General features: G+C 38.4%; 1 protein-coding gene across 4 annotated transcripts; it reads right to left on the bottom strand.

The window, feature by feature from the left end:
• Positions 1-1570: 1570 nt before the first annotated feature.
• On the bottom strand, positions 1571-10328 carry mbip (MAP3K12 binding inhibitory protein 1). 4 transcript variants are annotated; one of them, XM_075448163.1, is made up of 10 exons: positions 10287-10302; positions 10038-10117; positions 8056-8172; positions 7657-7863; positions 6987-7083; positions 6581-6646; positions 6113-6271; positions 5741-5838; positions 3937-3975; positions 1571-3843 (listed from the first exon to the last, which is right to left on the bottom strand). In XM_075448163.1, exons 2-10 carry the CDS (start codon positions 10041-10043, stop codon positions 3736-3738), a joined length of 897 nt encoding a protein of 298 aa, XP_075304278.1. In that variant the 5' UTR covers positions 10044-10117; positions 10287-10302; the 3' UTR covers positions 1571-3735. The 4 variants fall into 4 exon arrangements, with proteins under 4 accessions (XP_075304278.1, XP_075304279.1, XP_075304277.1 ...); XM_075448164.1 differs by lacking the exon at positions 10038-10117 and having other exon boundaries at positions 10287-10328; XM_075448162.1 differs by lacking the exon at positions 10287-10302 and having other exon boundaries at positions 10038-10225.
• Between the last annotated feature and the right edge of the window lie 8532 nt (positions 10329-18860).

The raw sequence follows: 18860 nt of genomic DNA, 5'->3' as shown, positions 1-18860 counted from the left end.
GTCTCTTTATAAGACCAGAGCCACAGCACTCAGGATGGGGGTGAAAAAAAAACTGCCATGGCAAAATGTGTCAGAATCTAATGTTCTGCAGAGTGAAAAGCCTGTTTTCTGTCTTTTGTTCCCAGCTAGAGATTCAGCCTTGTTCCTCATTGTTCGGGGCACAAACGAGCAACAGTCTTTTTTGACACGGAGCCACAGATGAATAAAGACTGGAGCTGACTAGTCACAGGAAAGAGCTTTCTTTCTGGAGGGCTTGGAGCCCATTAAGAGTTTGTGAGATATGAATGGATATGAATCCTCTCCTTCGACCCCACAAAAAATACAACTGGACCCGCAGATGACAAGAAACACCTCTGTGTCTTTTTACGGTGGTTCCCAAGAACATTTCAAGACATCAAGTGAAAGAAGGGCTGATTGACAGGCAGGAATTACAGAGTCAATAAGGAAGTGGCTCATTGTGGATTTGAAAGGATACACTATGCCCATCCAACCCTAGAGTCCTAACCACTGATACTAATGTCGACATATTGACTTTATGATATAGGCAGTGCTGAAAGAATCCGGGCAACTGCAGTGGTTACAAACCACATTATTGTGACGTAAACTTAACAATTTAGTTAACAGGAAGCCTTGCACATTTTGTACCAAAGTAATAAACTACAGGATAAAGATAATGAAATATTTGGTAAGCCACTTCATGCAGACTCCAGTTCAGTTCAGCTCAATAGGCAGATGATGGGTGGATCCCAGCAAAAGCAGCACACAAAATACAAGCTTTTGTCCAACTCCATAATCCATTTGTTACACTCAGACCAATTTGTCCTCATTAACCCTCATAAGGGCACTATGTCTGAGACAAAAGCACCCAGTGAACAATGAGAATACCCCACCCTCCCCACGTCCACATCACCGCAGCTCAAGTGCTCCCCTTCCCAGCACATTGTGGCCCCTTGTTGCCCAGAGGGTCCCAGTCTATGAGCAAGAGATAGACGGACCCCAACAAGTAGGGTACACCTGAAAGAAGGGGTGAAAGGAAATGTCCCCATTTCCGCCTCAAGAATGAAATATCTTCCAAAAAAACCCACAATGCAATGGGCCCTGTTGTATTCAGGTCACTCCATCAATCAACTCTGAAATGAATCTTGACAGAAAGTATAAAAGAGCAATGGCAAAGAAAAAGAAGGGGAGTTACAGTAATTTACAAAGACGTGAGAAAGTTGGACTTGTGTGTACTTGTCAGTTTGTCACACCTGCAGCGAAATTAATGTAAAAATAGCATATTTAACCCGTGTCTATGCTTTCAGTAGGTCAAACATGAGGTAGCAGTTTTAGAACCTGTTTCTAGTTAGCAAATAATCACTTATGTCACTTTTTATTTGTTGTTGGTGGGCAGTTGCTTCTTTTAAAACTTGGCTCGGACAGTGTTGAATCTAGTAATCAAGTTCGTTGACTCAAACAAATGTTTTTGAGTGCTTCTTACTTCTTAATGCGCTATTGTACTTTTTTATCCACTAAGATCATTAGACAGTCGTGGCTGGGAGTCACATAAAAATGATTTTCTTAGTCGATATCACAAAATCAAGGTAATATTTAATATCTTATTTCCTAGGACCTTGAAAAATAAAAGCAGCAGATCATTCATGACTACATGACTGACCTTGCTTTAAAAACTATGATCCCTTTAAAGCTCTCTGGGTAAGATGTTGCATTAAAAATACATTAAAAAGATTAAACCAGTGGTTTCTAATGTTACTGTTGTAAGACAGTGTGTAGATGTCACTTCAGATTTCTTTGTACCATTAAGAGTTTCACAAATGATACTTTTTCCTTCTAAATGGCCTCAATCAGTCCATTACAAACCAAAATGGTAACCTTTTAATCCATTGCCTTATGTCAGTAGAAGGGAAAAAATCCCTCGGTCAGGTGCCACTTAAGTGAATTGCCTAACTAAATATAAGCTGGCTAAACTAAGCTCCATTTACACATTCTATCACTCAAACAGACGGCAGGACTTTTGGGGTACTAAAAGGTACTAAAACGTCATAACTAAGATTCTGAAACAAGAACTTACTTATAAAGATATTTGAAAAGCAAGTTGTCATGCATAAGAACTTAGAATTTAAAGAAAATGACAAAAATTAAACTGTGACTAAGCTCATATCTAATGCAATAGCCCTGCAGAGTATACTCATAAGAGGGAATGAAATAAGTGATTATCACTGCTCAGCTAAAGCTTTATAGGCAAAAGCTCTTTCATGAACATGTCACAGTGTCAAACGCAGCAGCGTCCCATTTAATGCTGGTTTGTTGGGTCTCCAGTATGTTTTCCAAACAGAGTTGCAGTAATCAGGTCATTTGTTATAATGACAACCATTAGGGGTGATCATCGTCACACAGCAGTCGGGAAGATAAATCAGGTGCTCTTTCGGAGATTCATCTCGGTTACACACACGCACACTGACAGGGAAATGCACACTCACCTTCCCATTACTGAAACCTAAATGATCAAAAGTCTCGTAGGAAATCATTATATGAAGCTTTTCCTGAACTATTTAAAGGTGAGGCTGAGTTTGTTGTAGTGTCTATTTCAACTGAGCTGGCTACTTAAAGGAGTAGTTTTTTTTAAAAACCTGGACCTTGTTTCTGGCATAAAATACGTTCATCGAGTCACCGATAAGAGTTTGGTGAAAGTCGGCCTCCTTTGGAAGATAACAGTAAATAGAGACAGATGATGCCTTATTTAGAGGCTGTATTGTCAATGCCGTTCTCTCCCATTATATGGATATACACGGATCTCCAGTAATCTAAATATCTTCTGAAGGAGGCCAACTTTCACCAAACTGTTATCGGTGAGTAGATGAACGTATTTTATGCCAGAAATGAGGTCCAGGTTTAAAAAAAAAAACAACAAAAAAACTTCTCCTTAAATGAGCAACAAGTGATAAATAACGAAAACTAAAAGCAAAAGCGTCATCTGTAACAGTTCTTCTAAGGTAAAATACATCACAGCATTACTATACATTTCATATTTAGTCCCCCCCCCCCATCACTGGTCACAGAATGAGAAGACATTTAAAGACATTGGATGCTGTGACTCTTTCACAATTCAGTGACATGGTTTAAAGGACTGTTAGTTAAAATAATCAAAAGGGTTAAAGATAGTGTTACATGTAACAGTTAATACATCAAAGCCGTGATTAAATTACAAAAGTCCAAAATTTCACAAAGAAAAAAAAAACACCTTTATTTACAGAATAACATTCCATTGAACTATAAAAAAAAAAAACATTCAGGGAGTACATGTTTTCTATTTTGATATCCAAAGGACTCTCCTCATAACGAAATGGCCACATTTAAAGTTTTTGTATCTTTAATAAGTTTGAACCGAATGCTCTGAAGCCTCAGTTGTTCTCATTGGTCTTTAGAGGGACACTCATATAGTTGATTGTATTATTGATAATGCATGTAACTTTGTTTCCTACATCAAAAATCTATGTGTTTGGTAAATGATCTAACAAGTGTAAACTGTGAGCTGTGTGCTGGCAAAGATGTGAACTGTGGAGCTACTTTTACGTCACCGTGGGTGCCTCCTTTATTACATCAACACTTATAACGGTATATTGGACAGCCATGTTCTTTTAATCACATTAAATGGTAAGTATAGTATGGTGCGAAATTGCGAGGAGTATTAAAACACTTATGACACACAATGAATGCAGAGTTTGTGCGCATGTATTATAGTGGACAATCTGTTCCATATCCCGGCCCAAATTCATTCACCCTCTTCAGCAGAGCCGCTTTCACTGCGCTGATCTTCTCATCTAGTTCTGTCAGAGTGCAGGCCTGAAGGACGAGGAGAAAAAAAAAGATGTTTGAAGGTTTCCTCCAAGGTTTCCTTTTGTGAAAGGAAACAAAACAAAACAAAAAAGGACTAACCTGAGCTGGAGATGTCTTTGGTCGCTTGTGCAGGTGACTCTACAAAACAAGCACACGTAAGACCTTGGTAATTAGAGCGATTTCTAAACAGGCTCCATCTTTGAGAAGCACAAACCTGCATAACTCGAACAAAATGCAATGGAAAGAAGTTTTAGAAAGTAAAAACTTAGGCTTCTGATTTCCAAATATGTGCTTAATGGAAGAAAAAAAAAAAGAAGGATTCTTATTAGCAAAGATTGCACAATGCTGACGAATGAGAGGATAACTACTTTCATAAAAAAAAAAAAAAAAAAAAAATCAAAAAAATTAAATTAGCGTTTCTTAATGGAATTTTTATTTTATTGGATGGTAATAGAAACAGTGAACATGGGGAAAGAGACAACGGAGTAACATTCAACGAAAGTCCTTGGTTAAACTTGGAAAAAAAAAATATAAAGACATCATCCACTGCTCCAAGCACAATGTTTCAATTAGTTATCTTCGATTGTAAATGTAAAACCCAGTTGAACTGCTGAGGGAGATTCCTTTCCTGCTCAGCATTAAGAGTTTGCTCCTAAAATCATGGTCCAACCTTGTACAACTGTTCAGCAAGCACTGAAGAACAGCAAAAAATAAATCAATTTAAAAAAAAAAAAAAAAAGGGGGGGGGCTCCAAATATAAAAAGACCCCCATCCACATCAGCTTATTCAAAGACACTCAACATCTCCTGCTCTGCTCACACAAACTTGCACTGAGTCAAAAGCTGATGGAGAGCAGCACTCACAGAAGCTGCATGCTGCGCTGAGAAGCAACACCATGAAGAGAAATGCAGCATCTCAAGCACACTCAGATAACAAACATACCGGACTCCTCCAACTTAAGACATTAGATTAAATGTGACTGCTGATCTCGCCCAGGTTCGAATAATAAGTCCAATAAATTACAGACAGCCACATACCGATTTCTGTAAAGCCACTGAAAAGCTGCCGTTTCCCACATGAGCCGTCCGCTGTGACCTAAATGTTGAAGTAAACATAACCTTAAGGGATGCATTCCCGTTTCATATCAGATTAACTGTGACTCGAGGAGTGAAGCGTGTTGAAGTTAGAGTAAAGACAAAGCCTGCCACAGCATGATTCCATACTGTGAATATATTGTCTTGTCAGGATGTACGTTTGGGAGTTTTTGTTCTTTTCTGAGGGAAAAGTCCTCAGCTGAAATGTTGCAGTGATGGACCTTTTAGAATTGGAAGTGGCATGTGACTTTGCTGACGTTTTCATGCCTCTGGGTTACATTTGGATTGTGGATTCGTCTATGCAGGGGGATATTTGTGTCGCCATGTCTTGTGAGATCGTGCAGTAGAGACCCAGAAAGGTCTCAAACGATATAATTTCTTTCCAGAGATTGTAGAGCAAAAACAATGGATCAAAATTTGGGCTCACATTCACGTCTCCATTGGGAATAAATAGACTCAGGCCCTGCAACTGGTCTCGTAAAGAGGCAGTTCAATGTATTATTATCATGTATTATCTATTATATGTTATATATATATGTTATATCTATTATATTATGTATTATATTATCTTGGAACAGTCTCACTATGTTGCTATGATGACATGATATGAAGCCGATTCTGTAAACTTGCCACATTTGGTAAAATCCTCCATGACAAACTCATGACTAACTCAAAAGGAAAACACAAAAAAAAAAAACGGTAAATTATATACATTTGTATCCCTTTTACAAAGCTGTGCGGCCTGCTTAGTGTTGCTAAAAATGAATCAAGTGCCTTCCATGTTTCCATTCTCAAGCCGTTGGACTCACCGTGGACTGAAAGTACTCGGGCGAGAGTCCCTCTAGCTCCAAGATACGATCCTCCAGCTTTTTAAGTCTCTGATAGATACTCAATGGGACTGGCCCCACTGTGGTAGAAAAACAATGGTTGAACAGCAGCCAATACACTTAAAAAAAAAAAGGGGAACAATTATTTTAAAAAAGATAGGAATTGAAACAACTTACTATACCTAAACTAACAATATAGTGCCATCACATGTACATTGTATGTATTCTATACTTAGTGATAGACAGGTGGAAGCATTGATATTTTTCTGTCAAATAGTTTTAAACTCTCAGTCTACGACAGCATCACATGCACATGTAGTCATCGTAGGATGTGTTTTTTTCTGCTTCTCTCACCTGACGGGAGTTTCAGGTGAGTCTCAACGTTCTGAAGTCGCTCCTCTATGGCTGCATTTCCACAGTCTCTTACTATTGTCCCCCTCTGCTGCTCCCCAGCCTCTCCCTGCCCGCCACCACCACGAGTCTGGGGCCCGTAAGTGTTGATTACCCGTGTGACTGCTCGGCCAGGGAACATAAAACTGAGGCTATAACTCAGTAATAACCACCGACATTTTAAACAACATTTAAAAATTTATAAACTTTTAAATGTTAACATAGCAAGTCATACAAGATTAAACGATTAACATCCATGCTGCTTGTGCTTTCTTTATAGTGTATATGGTTTTATGATTAATGGAAGCTTACAATTTTTTTTCCATTAACAACACAATAAATTGACATTTCTTTAAAAAAAAAAAAAAAAAAAATGATGCTTTAAAAAGGTTTGCTGGTCTGTGACTGCAATGAAATGGCACATTTTCTTACCTTTCACATGGCTTTTAAAACCTGGGTAAGGGGTGAACACTGCATCTGTTCTGGCACAGCTGTTCTCTACAGAGGATCAAATTACATAAAAACTGCAATTAGAATTTCAAATGCTAATAGAAAAAAAAAATGCACATATATCACACTTGAACTGCAGCTTTTCTTCTCTGATTTCTATGACTGGTGTCTCACACGCGCTTTAAATTTCAAAAAGGTCCTCGGTCTCATGTTTTTCTGGACTGAGCAGCTTGTGTTTTGAGGCCGAGTGTGTTAGCTACTTCAGCCCCACTCTTGGAGCAGTTCAGCCTGACCTCTCGCCTGTGGAAATCAGCTCTCTCCCAAACATTGGCAATCTGTGTGCAGGCTCCCTCTCCACCCTGCCCCCCAACCTCTCTCCCGTTCTCACCCTGATTGCAGTCGATCACGTTGCAGAACTCGCGCACATTGTTTTCATTGATCTCCATCTGCTTGCGTTCCATAAATGCAGATATTCTTCGCTCAATCTGGGGTTACGACAAAGACACAACACATGTAACAAAACACAATGGATTGATGAGCCACTGATAGATGTGAAGAATGTAGTGTTAGGCCTGCTTAATATTGGTGTTCTGGGGTAAACACAGTGCAGCGATTTATATTACATAAAAGGGGAAATGCAGTGCAAGTCACTATTCTAGGGAGCCAAAAAAGTAGAATTGCTTGCCATCATCACGTGACAGAATATGAATGCTGTTTGCTTGGCTACCAAAATAAATGCACAACAAAATGGGGGCTCTTGTCCTTCATCCACATGCAATCTCGGAGTAATGAGCATCCACTTCATAATCCATCAAGGACCTGGCCCTCTCTCAAAACCCTCCAGCAATGTGGTCTGTTCTACCCCACCACAGCACTAAAGGACCCCCTCATCCTCTGCCGAACCCGGCCTATCAGATCTCCATCAGCCATTTGCTTTATGTCATGTGCACATCCTTGGGAGCAATTACTTATGATTATTAATTTGCTTGATGGATTGCAAAGAGGGCTGTAAAATGTCACGGCCAGAACAGCTGACAGATCTGCTGACGGAGACCCACCTCTGACTTCCCGGCTCTTATCTGAACCATGATGTCATCAGCCGGTGTCTTGCTCTCCGCAGCCTCCGAGTCGTGACGATGGTGCTCAGGCAAGGCAGCTGTGTGCTCTTTGACCGAGGATGATGTGACCGCCTCATCTGATGTGTTGTCCTTTACCGAAGTCTCCCTTTCAGCATCCACCAGTGACTTTAAGCCTTCTGAAACAGCCTACTCAAACAATTGAAGAAGAAAATCAAAGACCCAGCGCGACAAACTAAATGATTATGATACGGCGCTTCATTATTCCAAATAATGACGTCATCAATTTAAAAACTATTTGTGAAAAGCCTTTTAACCACAACACAGCAAAGTGATGAAATGTAACCAGTGTCAGAAAAAAATTGAACTGGCCCCTTTTACCTGTAATTTAGTGATATGCTCCTTCAAAAAGCTGTAAACATGAGCAGGTGGAGCTGATGGAGGGTTCATGGCACTGGGGTTGACTTCAATTCTCAAAGCAGCATCCCCTAATCTCAGCTTCATTTTTAAAACATGACAATGTTAGTTTTCAAACAACAAAGCATGATTCCATGACAAAGCGTTCATTACCAAATAAATTTCAGCTATCTCGTTTATTAGCAAATAAGCGGGCATTATGTCAAGCATTTTAATGACTTAAAATTTAAGTGATAATCTAAAGAAAGGAATCATTTTCTTTTACCTGCTTCTGTGAGGTTTAAATTAAAAGGAAAGTGTGCTCCAAGTTTAACTTTTAGTGACGTACATGCAATACATTTGAGTTTGCATTGTTGATAGAATAATTTAGAACACTGAATTTGAAAGAGGTGGTACCAGAGATACTTATATTAATGATTCAGATATTGTTCACGAAATGGGGAAGATGGAGGAGGTGTAAAGCAATGAATACATTTGAGCGATCCAGAAATGCGGTGTAAACAGTGCCAACACTCATTACTGTATATTTTATTCCTGCTTCGCTACACGAAAAGCAGGACCAGCTACTGTGTATGCGAAATAACACAAAGAGGGTGTCTGGTTATTTAAGCATTTATTACAAAGTTAGTCTAAAAACCAGCTTAAAGAATAAGAGAACACAAACGTGAGCAATTAACGGGATAGCAATGGTGATAAAGCCTAAATTAAATTGAGATTTAGCTTAAACTGATGTGACAAAGTGTGTCGTGCCCCGTCTAAACACACGTTAAAAGTGCAAGGAGTCAGAAATGCCGACAGAAACCCATGCGCGGTGACTTTGCTTCAACTCATTTGTCAAAAACATGACTTATGACTATTGAGTAAGTTGCCACTAAATAAACTGTGGGTATCTAGCAGGCAGACATGCTAATACGGCAGGCTGCTAAAAATATTAGCATGTAGCCAACAAACAACCTGGACTGAAAGACACCATGTTCGGAGCGACGCAGTTTAAACAATCCAAACCAACCTCTTTCCCGAAATCTGCAAGCAGCCTTAGTATCACAAATATGCAGTCCCTGTAGTTAGACATTTTAGTGGATTCACTGGGAGGAGCATCGTTTTCACTTAGCTTCGCTGTCTCCGCCATTGTCGTTCAGAACGCGCACCGGTGATTGGTTGGGATGCACCGGCTGTGTCCGCGCGGAAAATGAACTAGAAGCAGTACGACGCATGCGCGCGCGCGCGCGCACACACACACACACACGCACGCACACACTCACGGCCAAAGTAGTTTAGAATCTAAAGAAGTACGTACACTTAATTCTTGTGAGCCCATCAAAAAGATATGATTTACTAGTAAGTTACATTATTATATAAAATTACTTATTTCGAATAATCTCTATTTTTACATTCCAAGCTATTATAGGATTATATTTATTATTATTAGAATATGATTCTATTTTAAAAAAATGCTACTTGTTATTAGTCTATCCCTGGGATTTCCACACCTTACAAAAAAACCCTCCACACATTTCGTTTTGCTTGTTTTTTGGTATATGGTTAGGCAGCAGTATGATCATTTTGGAAGACATAAGTTGATCTTCAGTTGATAATCAGTAGAACAATAGAAACACATTCATACAAACAATATGGTTCAAAATGAATGTAAAACAACAAACAACAATACTAAAGTGGTTTGAACTCACAATAAACATGTAAAAAGTACAAAAATGTCAACTGTTTCAGTATCCTATCATGATTTGTGTGCAACATCTTTATTTTCATCACCCTAGAATATGTTTTCATGATCAGATATTCCCTTTTAAAGTTTGTTTTGCCACATTGATAACTTTCTTGGAGATGTAAAATCAAATGTAAAATGTGTCAGATTGTATTGATATACTTGGAGATTTTTACAGAAAAGATGCCACTTTGTTCTCAATAGAATTTGAAAGAAGACTTACCGGCATTGAAATTCCTTACAAATACACATGGCTCATACTTGGCTTTTAGCAACTCGTGACATGCAAGATGATTGATGCTCCTATGAGGAAATTTACATTTTTTCTGTTTACATAAGCAAGCAGAACTTTGAGCTGCTCTTTTAGGATTTTATATGCTTTCTATCTATCGTCGAATTAACTACTTGGCTACTTGTTGACGGAACTGACTAAAAAGGGTAGCTGTATTTAACTGTATTCTCCATCACTTACTTTTCAAACAGAAGAAAGAATGGCTGCTCAATTATAAGAACATTGTCCCTCTGACCATGGTGGACTGTGTAGCAGGGCACTGGGATGGGAACCTGGCTACAAGGGCGGATTTTTCTGAGTTGAGTGACTGTGGGAAAATCTCCCTCCTCTATTCAGACATTTTTCCCTTCTTTTCATATAATGAGGAGAGGGACTGATGAAGGAAACAACAGAAAAAGAACAATTATAGGCAAAGAGACGGCACAACCACTCAAAACTCAATAATGCTCTTTAGAAGGGTTAATCATTTTAGGAAGGGGTCTGAAGACAAGCCTTTTTAGTTTAATTCATCTGCAGGGTGATATTTTTTCCCCCTAAAACAGGAAGGGAACTGTAACACTTGACATGGTTTGACATGCTGAGCAGTTGCTGAATGTTCCCACACAGCAAGGAGCTCTGAAATTAAAAAACTGCTCATTTAATTTGCCTGGCTCAAGAACTGTGATTTTTTTTCTCCCCATTCAGCGAGCAAGAGTTGTGATTTAAAGTGCTTCTATGGACTAAAACACTTGACACTTTTTGCTTATATGTAACATTTTAAACCAAATTGCTGATATTCACAGGCTTCAGCTCTCATTTAATGTTCCTATATTGTTCTGGTCTATAAATATTTAGGAAAAATATTCGGTAAATACATTTACACAGACTATATTTATATAATCACTATACTATACTATAATATACTATGATTGACTTTCATTTGAAATATGAAAATATTTTGCAGTCTCCCCATTTTCAATCTAAAGGTTTTATGTAACAATAAGAATCATATGATCCTTGCCAGGCCTTGAAATTACAACCTCAGGATAACAACCCATTACATTTTATACAGTGTCAATATTAATTTACACAAACTAAGCCAAAATGCAAAAGCAGTGTGATAAGAACTAAGTCCACCTTTACAGCTCTGATAGAAATTATGAGGTTAAGTAGCAGCTGGTGCTGCTAATCAAATGCACTTGATTAATTGATCATAAGCAAGTGTGAGCACCTCTATAAAAGCAGAAGTTTTGGTAGTTTGCTGGTCTGGAGCATTCAGGTGTTCGTTCACACAGTGAAAGAGGAAGTACATCAGCAATGATCTTAGAAAATCTTTTGTTGCTGCCCATTAATCTGGGATGGGTCCATCATTCCACAATAAGAAAAATTATTGACAAGTGAAAACCATTCAAGATGGTTGCCAATCTTCTGGAGAGGGTGGGCCCGGTAAGTTTACCTCAAGGTCAAACCAAGCAATGCTTAAAGAAACTGCAAAAACCCAAGAAGTACATCTCAGACACTACAAGCCCACTTAGCATATTAAATGTTAAAGTCCATGACAGTAAAATTTGAAAAAGGCTGAACAAGTATGGCTAGTTTGGAAGGGCTTCCGGGACAAATTCTCTTCTCTCTAAAAAGAACATGGCAGCACAGTTTAGGATTGCAAATTTGCATCTGAGCAAGCCACAAGTATTCTGGACAAATGTCGTTTGGACAGATGAAACCAAAGTGGAGATGTTATGTCGTAATGGATAGCATCGTATTTGGAGAAAATGAAACACAGAATATCAGCAGAAACACCTCATACCAGCTGCCAAGCATGGTGAAGAATAGCTGATATTTTGGGCTCGTTTCACAGCTACTGGACCTGGACACCTTGCGGGCATTGAGTGCACCATGAACTTTGTATACCAAGGCATTCTCGAGTCAAATGTGAGGCCATCTGTCTGACAGCTAAAGCCTGACTGAAACTTGCTCATGCAACAGGACACTGACTCAATGACCAACAAATCCACAAAATAGTGGTTGAAAAAGAAAAGAATCATGGTGTTGTAATGATCCAGTTAAAGCTCAACCTGACTAAAATGCTGTAACAGGACCTTAAGAGAGCTGTGCATAAAATAATGCGTCAAACCTCAATTAATTAAAGTAATGTTATTATATATATATGTATTAGTTATTATATCAGCTTAATACTGTTTTTAAGCACTTTAGCCAATACAGTCAGTTTTACTATTTACTGGTTTTCCCTGACTGTAACTGTATTTTGATTAATGACTAAAAATGTTTGGACAGCAATGTTGATAGATTGAAAATTTCTTGGACAATATTGGGTCAGATGAGACTCTTTTCACAGTGGAAAGTCACAGTGTTGCAGTGTTACATTTGTGAGAGCTTCACACAATTCAAAATGCAAGCATGATACAATTCAGAAAGAAAAATGGAGCCAGGTAGTGTTTTTGGACTCTTGACATCAGAGTAATTTCACAATTTCAAGCACATGTTACAATTTCACCTGACGCAAAAAAATGGCCATCTTATAGTTTTGAAAGGCAGACATAGATGTAGGTAGGTCCATAAAATGTAGTATTCATAAATGTAAATGTAGTACAGTTTTTTTAACCTTCATTTTAAATCTGCGACAGTGTGATTTAACAGGGTGACCATTTCGCATTCTGATGTGAGACTGTATTTAAAAAGAAAAGAACAAAAGAAACAACAAATTTCAACATGAAAAAAGAAACAACAAATCTGTATGAAAAGTGGCATTTCAGAAAATATGAGGACACGTCACCAAAATCACGTCTCAAGAGCTACATCTCAGAAAACACAATAGCAAAAGAGAACATAACAATAGACAATCTGACACATGAGCAGGTTCTGTCCATTCACACATTTATCAAGTTTTCCTAATGTTGTGCCTAACGTTGTTGTGTTTGCACTTTACTTTTCGGGGACTATCAAAATATTTCTCGAAATAACTTTTTCTTTCTTCCCAAAAGCAGATTTACAAGCACACAAAGTGACAATGAAGGATTCACAAAGCATTCATGTTCAAATAGTAACTTTAATATCAAGAACTGTTTAAAGTTTTTGAAACGTTTCTTCAGTCTGCTCCACCACTGAACTGCAATTTTCTTCATTGGTTCACAAGAATGTGGACAGGGTGGTGGTGGTGGAGGGATGCGAGTGAAGAGGGATTGTTGTTGCCTCTTGCTTCAGTCACATCAGCCACCTGCAGGAAAGTAAAATGGTCTGCTTTGGAGCCTGTGTGCTCCACAGTGGCAGATGATGTTGACAGAGCATGAGACAGAGTAAAGGCCAGACAGGAGGGTCAGGGGAAAGACAGAGCACAATACAGAGACACAAGTGGATTGCGGTGGGAAGCTTTTGTCTCATTTTACTCAGAGAGGGATAATTAAATGTGTTCCTTTCTTGTAGGCTTGAGACTGAGCTTCCTACTGACTGGCTGATTGTTTGGACTCACTGCTTTTGAATAATCATCATTAAAAAAATATCATAGTGCAGCAAATTGTTAATTTCACAATAGTTTAATAAGACCAAGGGACTGATTTTTGTCAGACTTTGCTTTCACACAGTGATGCTTGTTAACACGTTCCCAGTGACAGGATCTCCAACGTGATTACAAATCACCCTGAGGAAAGCGTGAATGTTAGTTCTAATTTTCATGGTAACTGTTATAGCTGTTGAAATATTTTACTCAAAATCAAAAAAACACTAATTTATAAATAGTACAAGACGGGAGAGTCAGGAGTCTTCGATAGTCATTGATTGTCCGGCTACCATGAAAGTTGGTTCTTATTTCTGTGTCAGTGTATCTTTTTAAATAGTTGTTTGGGTCATTACAGTAAAGAGCTCACAAGTGATGAAAACCATTAGAAATTCCTTTAGGAAAGGAATATCTAATGGAAATCTAGATTTCCAATAGATGACAAAATATATGCTAATAATAGCTACAAAAAAAAAGTGCAGCTGAATTTGTACTTTGGAATTGGTTTGGCTTCAACACTGGCTATGGGCAGGCTAAAGTGTGAAAGGCTGCTGGTGCTAAATGACTGTTTTACTGCTGTCTATCAGCTCCTGCTCTGACTTTTTTTTTTTTCTAAAACCATAAACAGCATGTGAATAATGAATGTAACCCCTATCGCATCACCCACTGGTTTATGGATCACCATTTTAATCTCCTGAGTATTCTATTAGGCTAATTTAAAATGAATTGCACCTCCAGTTAATATACTTAAACAGGCAGCAGCAGCACCAGATGGGAAAGGGCTGTACCAGAGCCGAAGAGTTTCCTCACAGCATTCAGTCTGCACAGGAAGTCACAGAAGCACTTATAGATAGTTATATCTCATTCAATTGCATGGAAACAATGCAAGTATTGCCCAAGTACTGCCAGGAAAAATACCACAAATCCTGAATGGAGGAGGATAGCCTAGGAGGCAAAGTAGAAACAAAATTGAGCAAAAGGAGAAGGAAGATTAAGCTATTTTTCCCCTCGATCGTAATGGGAAGTGTAGAAAATGGATGGGCTTGGAACCCTGACAGGCACGCAGCAGGAATGTTGAGAGGGCAATACTATTTGTTTCAGCAAGACATGGCTGCAGAAATGACTGTTAACTCCTCGCTTCAGCTTCCAGACTCTACATGCAGACAGAAAAAAAACAGTAAAGGACGAAGGATTGCAGTACAATAGATGGTGTAATACTGGACGAGTCGCTGAAAAGTAGCGTGTCCGTACCCTGCAACCGTTAGCTTCTATCCAAGTTGTCTACTGAGAGAGTTCACCTTTGTTCACCACTGCTACATTTCAACTTAACAGAAGTATTTCAACTGATATTTATTTTAATTCTATTTCATCTAGCCATGAAAATAGCATATCTACAATCAAAACTCCATTTAAAGGTGATAGAGAAAGGTTGAATGGGGCATTAATCCTTGTTCTGTGATGTGATTTGTAGCCCCAAAAAAATTGGTTGGGTCTGTAATGGCTCAGAACCTCCCTAAAAGGCTCTCTGAAACAGCTATGTTACTGTGCTGGGTTTAGAGTGCGTCGTTTGCCCTTATTGGCGTCGTTTCAGAGCTTATCTGGCAACCTAATTATGAAATGCAGGTAGGTGTTGGCGCTATTCGGTTGCCGTTGCTTGATTGGCTGCCCTTGCTCTCACTGAAAACAGAGCTATAGAGTAATAACTGAAAAGAAAGCTCATTCCCTTTAGATGAACAAGCCAGAGCTAACGTGCAATTCTTACAACAGGAATATGGCACAACACACATTTAAAACAAAATAAAATGTGATACTTACAGGCTGTACTGATTGCTGGGGTTGATTTTATTCAGAATCAGAATTCGTTTTATTGCCAGTGTTAGTGAACAGTGTTCACTACCCAGAACCCAGAACTCCTGGCACTGCAGACAGTTTCCCAACCTCCTGAGCTATATCATCCAAATCAGTTCAACATTAATATACCATGGTCTCTAACTACAATATATTGCATGCATCATTTTAAATGTGATTTTAAAGCATAAAAGAAATAGTTTATTTTCTGTATGACATATTTAAGTGCTTCCAGATCTGCATCCACTTTGATTTGGTGGAATTTTTGTTTTCTACATTTGCATGATGATAGAGGAAGTCGAGATCAGACAGAGACTGACAAAAATCTAAACAACACGCAACGTGAGGTGATAAACAAAGATTGCCTCTTCTCAGGTCAGGCTCATCTGAAAGAAGACGACTTTTGAATGTGCTGTCTTGGTTTTTGAGATCTGAGTTTCACAAGTATAGAGTTGATCCAGCATGATAGAAACTAAACACTTACTATATGGAACAGGAATGCCAATCACAATTCAGCCCCACTCTGAAGCATTTGCTTCTTTATCATGTAAATTGATTATTAGATTTTTTAATCACTGGCATGCTGTCTTTTATAACAAATGCAAGTAGTGAAGGAGTTATGTCCATCTTTTATATATTATATGATCAAAATCAGAAATAGTGAATCAAAATCATGGTGTTGCCAGATTAAAGTCAATAGAATAAAAGTCAGACAATAAATGTCTGTAGGAAATTCATAAACAATGAATTCGGTGACTGAGATTAAACAAAGGAGCTGGTTTTAACATGGCAGAACAAAGCAAGCTTGTAAGAATAATATACTTAGTATTTCACTTTTCACACTGTGGTAAACCAAGGTCTACCAAACTCTTAATGAGTGAATGTGATGAGGAAAACGCCACTCTCAATGTGGCAATGCAACCTCCACTGAAAATTAGGCATGAGTGTAGGCAGACAGGTTATTGCTTTAAACCACTTCTGATCGTGAAGAGAATTAATGATATGGACATGGTGCTAAGGATCCTCATAAAGTTATTAACCTGCTTTTACTGTTTCACACTGCTGTTCCAACCAAATTTCCAATAGGCAAGGGGGAGATCCAAGTCTGCAGCACTTGAGCCCCTCCAAGTGAGACCGTTCAATCAGCTTAGTATAGGTTCATGTGCACATATGGGGCCATTCGAGAGGTCTCAGCTTGACATTTGTTCAGATGGTTTTCCATTATACCTGCCTTTGGTTGTCTCTAATCATGTTTTTGAGCTATCTCATATCTTGACAAGACAACGTGAGATGAAACAGCTAGCAAAAACCACAAAGCAAAATTTACAGCACAAGTTGTGAGAGATGGCGCTTCCACCTGGGTCCACTGATTTGCAGCTGGAGCTTTGAAATTAGACATAATGACATCAAACAATCTGAGAGATGAGAGAATAGTTTTGGGAGAGAAAATGTTTGTTTTTTTCCTTTCTTTATATGTTTAAAATACTTCTTATTCGTGCTGGCATACAAACTGAGGTGTATCGTGCTCACTTTTTACATCAGTGAAAGCAGTTTAACAAAAAAAAAACTTCCTCAAGTCAACCTAGTAGTACCATGATGTAAACACAGTCACTTACTAATTAAGTTATCAGTATTTTATAGTAATGAAGTATCATTGGCAAAACATACTTTAGCATCAAAACTAAAAGTACTCTCTCGCAGTGTAACATATGTACAAGATAATTGATTGTGTAATGTATAAATTCGATCTGCAAGTCTCCAAAACTTATTGCATTAACCACAACAGAAGTGATTGGTTGACTTGGTACAGTATGCTGTATACTGCTTTGCTCAACTGCAAAATAGAAATAGCTATTGTATCAGGTTTGCTGATAATGCTAATAGAATAGTACATACAAACTCAGTTAGTGAGTCTGCTCCATTGTTTGCGGCCAAGACTTTCATTAACACAATTTTGCTGGTTGCCTTAGCAGCATAGAAACACAACAAGTTACGATGACACTTTGTCACTTCCTGGTTGGTTTTAGGTAGTATCATCACGTAGTTAGGGCCATAAATCAAAATTACTTTGGTAGGGTAAGAAGGCAATCATGACTAGGGCTTAAATACACTCTTTTTACAATGTGACTGTCACCATGAATGTCATTTAACATACAGTTACTCTCATCACCACTAGAGGCTGCATGTTGTTCTATAAAGTAATTGGGTTGCATCAGCCTGAATGATGTGGGCGTGTTTTGGGAAGGACAGTCACAATTAGCATAGTAGAGCTTTTAGCTGCTTAAGGAAGGATCCTTTTCCTAAAGGATGGTGCAGGGTAAAACACAAATGTTGATCTTTTTGTTGACAGAAATGCATCCAAACCAAATCAGTACTAATGAGTTATTCGCTGTTAAATGTAAATAAGCAAATGTCTGTTACATGCACCATATGTTACACTAATTTAAAAGCTGACCACATCTCAGTGTTGTGTATGCTCTGTGTGTGGCACAGAAAAGGTTATAGGTTAAAAGTTAAAACAGGATTTTTAAAACTAAAATTGAACATAATTGTTAGATTTAAGTAATATTAACTATTAACTATTCATGACACATAGGGATATTATCAAGACAATGACTTTTGTATCCTCAGCATTAGCTACAAATGTAAAGTATGTGTGAAGTATGATGTAAAACTATAAAGTTACACAAGAACAAACGTGTACTGTATGTAAAACCTCACTTAAATGTCACTTAAGTGACAGTAATACTTAACAATAGCATTCCACCACTGGTCAGTTTTCATATTTTAGGTAAGGAATGACCACATTGTCAGTGGCAATTTTTAACCTGCCTACGCTGTCCTTTATACAGCTGAGACAGTACTCAGTAGAGCCTAAATGACTGCAGTGAAGTGCAGTGAGTCAGAGTGCTCTAATCACTCAGCAGTCTTTCCCTGAGAGGCTGTATGTTGATAGTTTCCTTGTTATTACATCCTCAGTCAGAACCATGGAGACCCATCTGAATCATGGCTGTCTGCCAGTACCGGATATACTGAGTGACACGAGATATTTCTGATGCATGATGATCAACAAGGGACAAGTGAAAGCGATGTTGTCATCGTGGTGTCACTTTAAGAAAAGCAGCTCTAGTTTTATAGAGGCCCTGAAAGTAAAGGCTGCTGTATATACAGCAGCAATAAACAGAGGCGCAAAAAGTATTCAGGCTCTGTGCTTTTACTTGTACATTGTAGTTCATGTAAAACAGATCCATCCCATCATGACATACTTCTAAGATTAAAATTAGAGTGATATACCTTGACAAGAAAACATTTAACAGGTCTGTTTGTCCACATGTCCAAAGGGTAATGTCAAAATACTCAAAATACACAAATAAGGAGATGTTGTTTTGTATAAGGAAGAATTCAGGTGACATGAT

Source organism: Odontesthes bonariensis, chromosome 17 (assembly GCF_027942865.1).
Source record: "Odontesthes bonariensis isolate fOdoBon6 chromosome 17, fOdoBon6.hap1, whole genome shotgun sequence".
Lineage (NCBI taxonomy): Eukaryota > Metazoa > Chordata > Actinopteri > Atheriniformes > Atherinopsidae > Odontesthes > Odontesthes bonariensis.
Note: the sequence above shows the minus strand (reverse complement) of the source record. Positions and strands in the feature narration are given on the sequence as shown.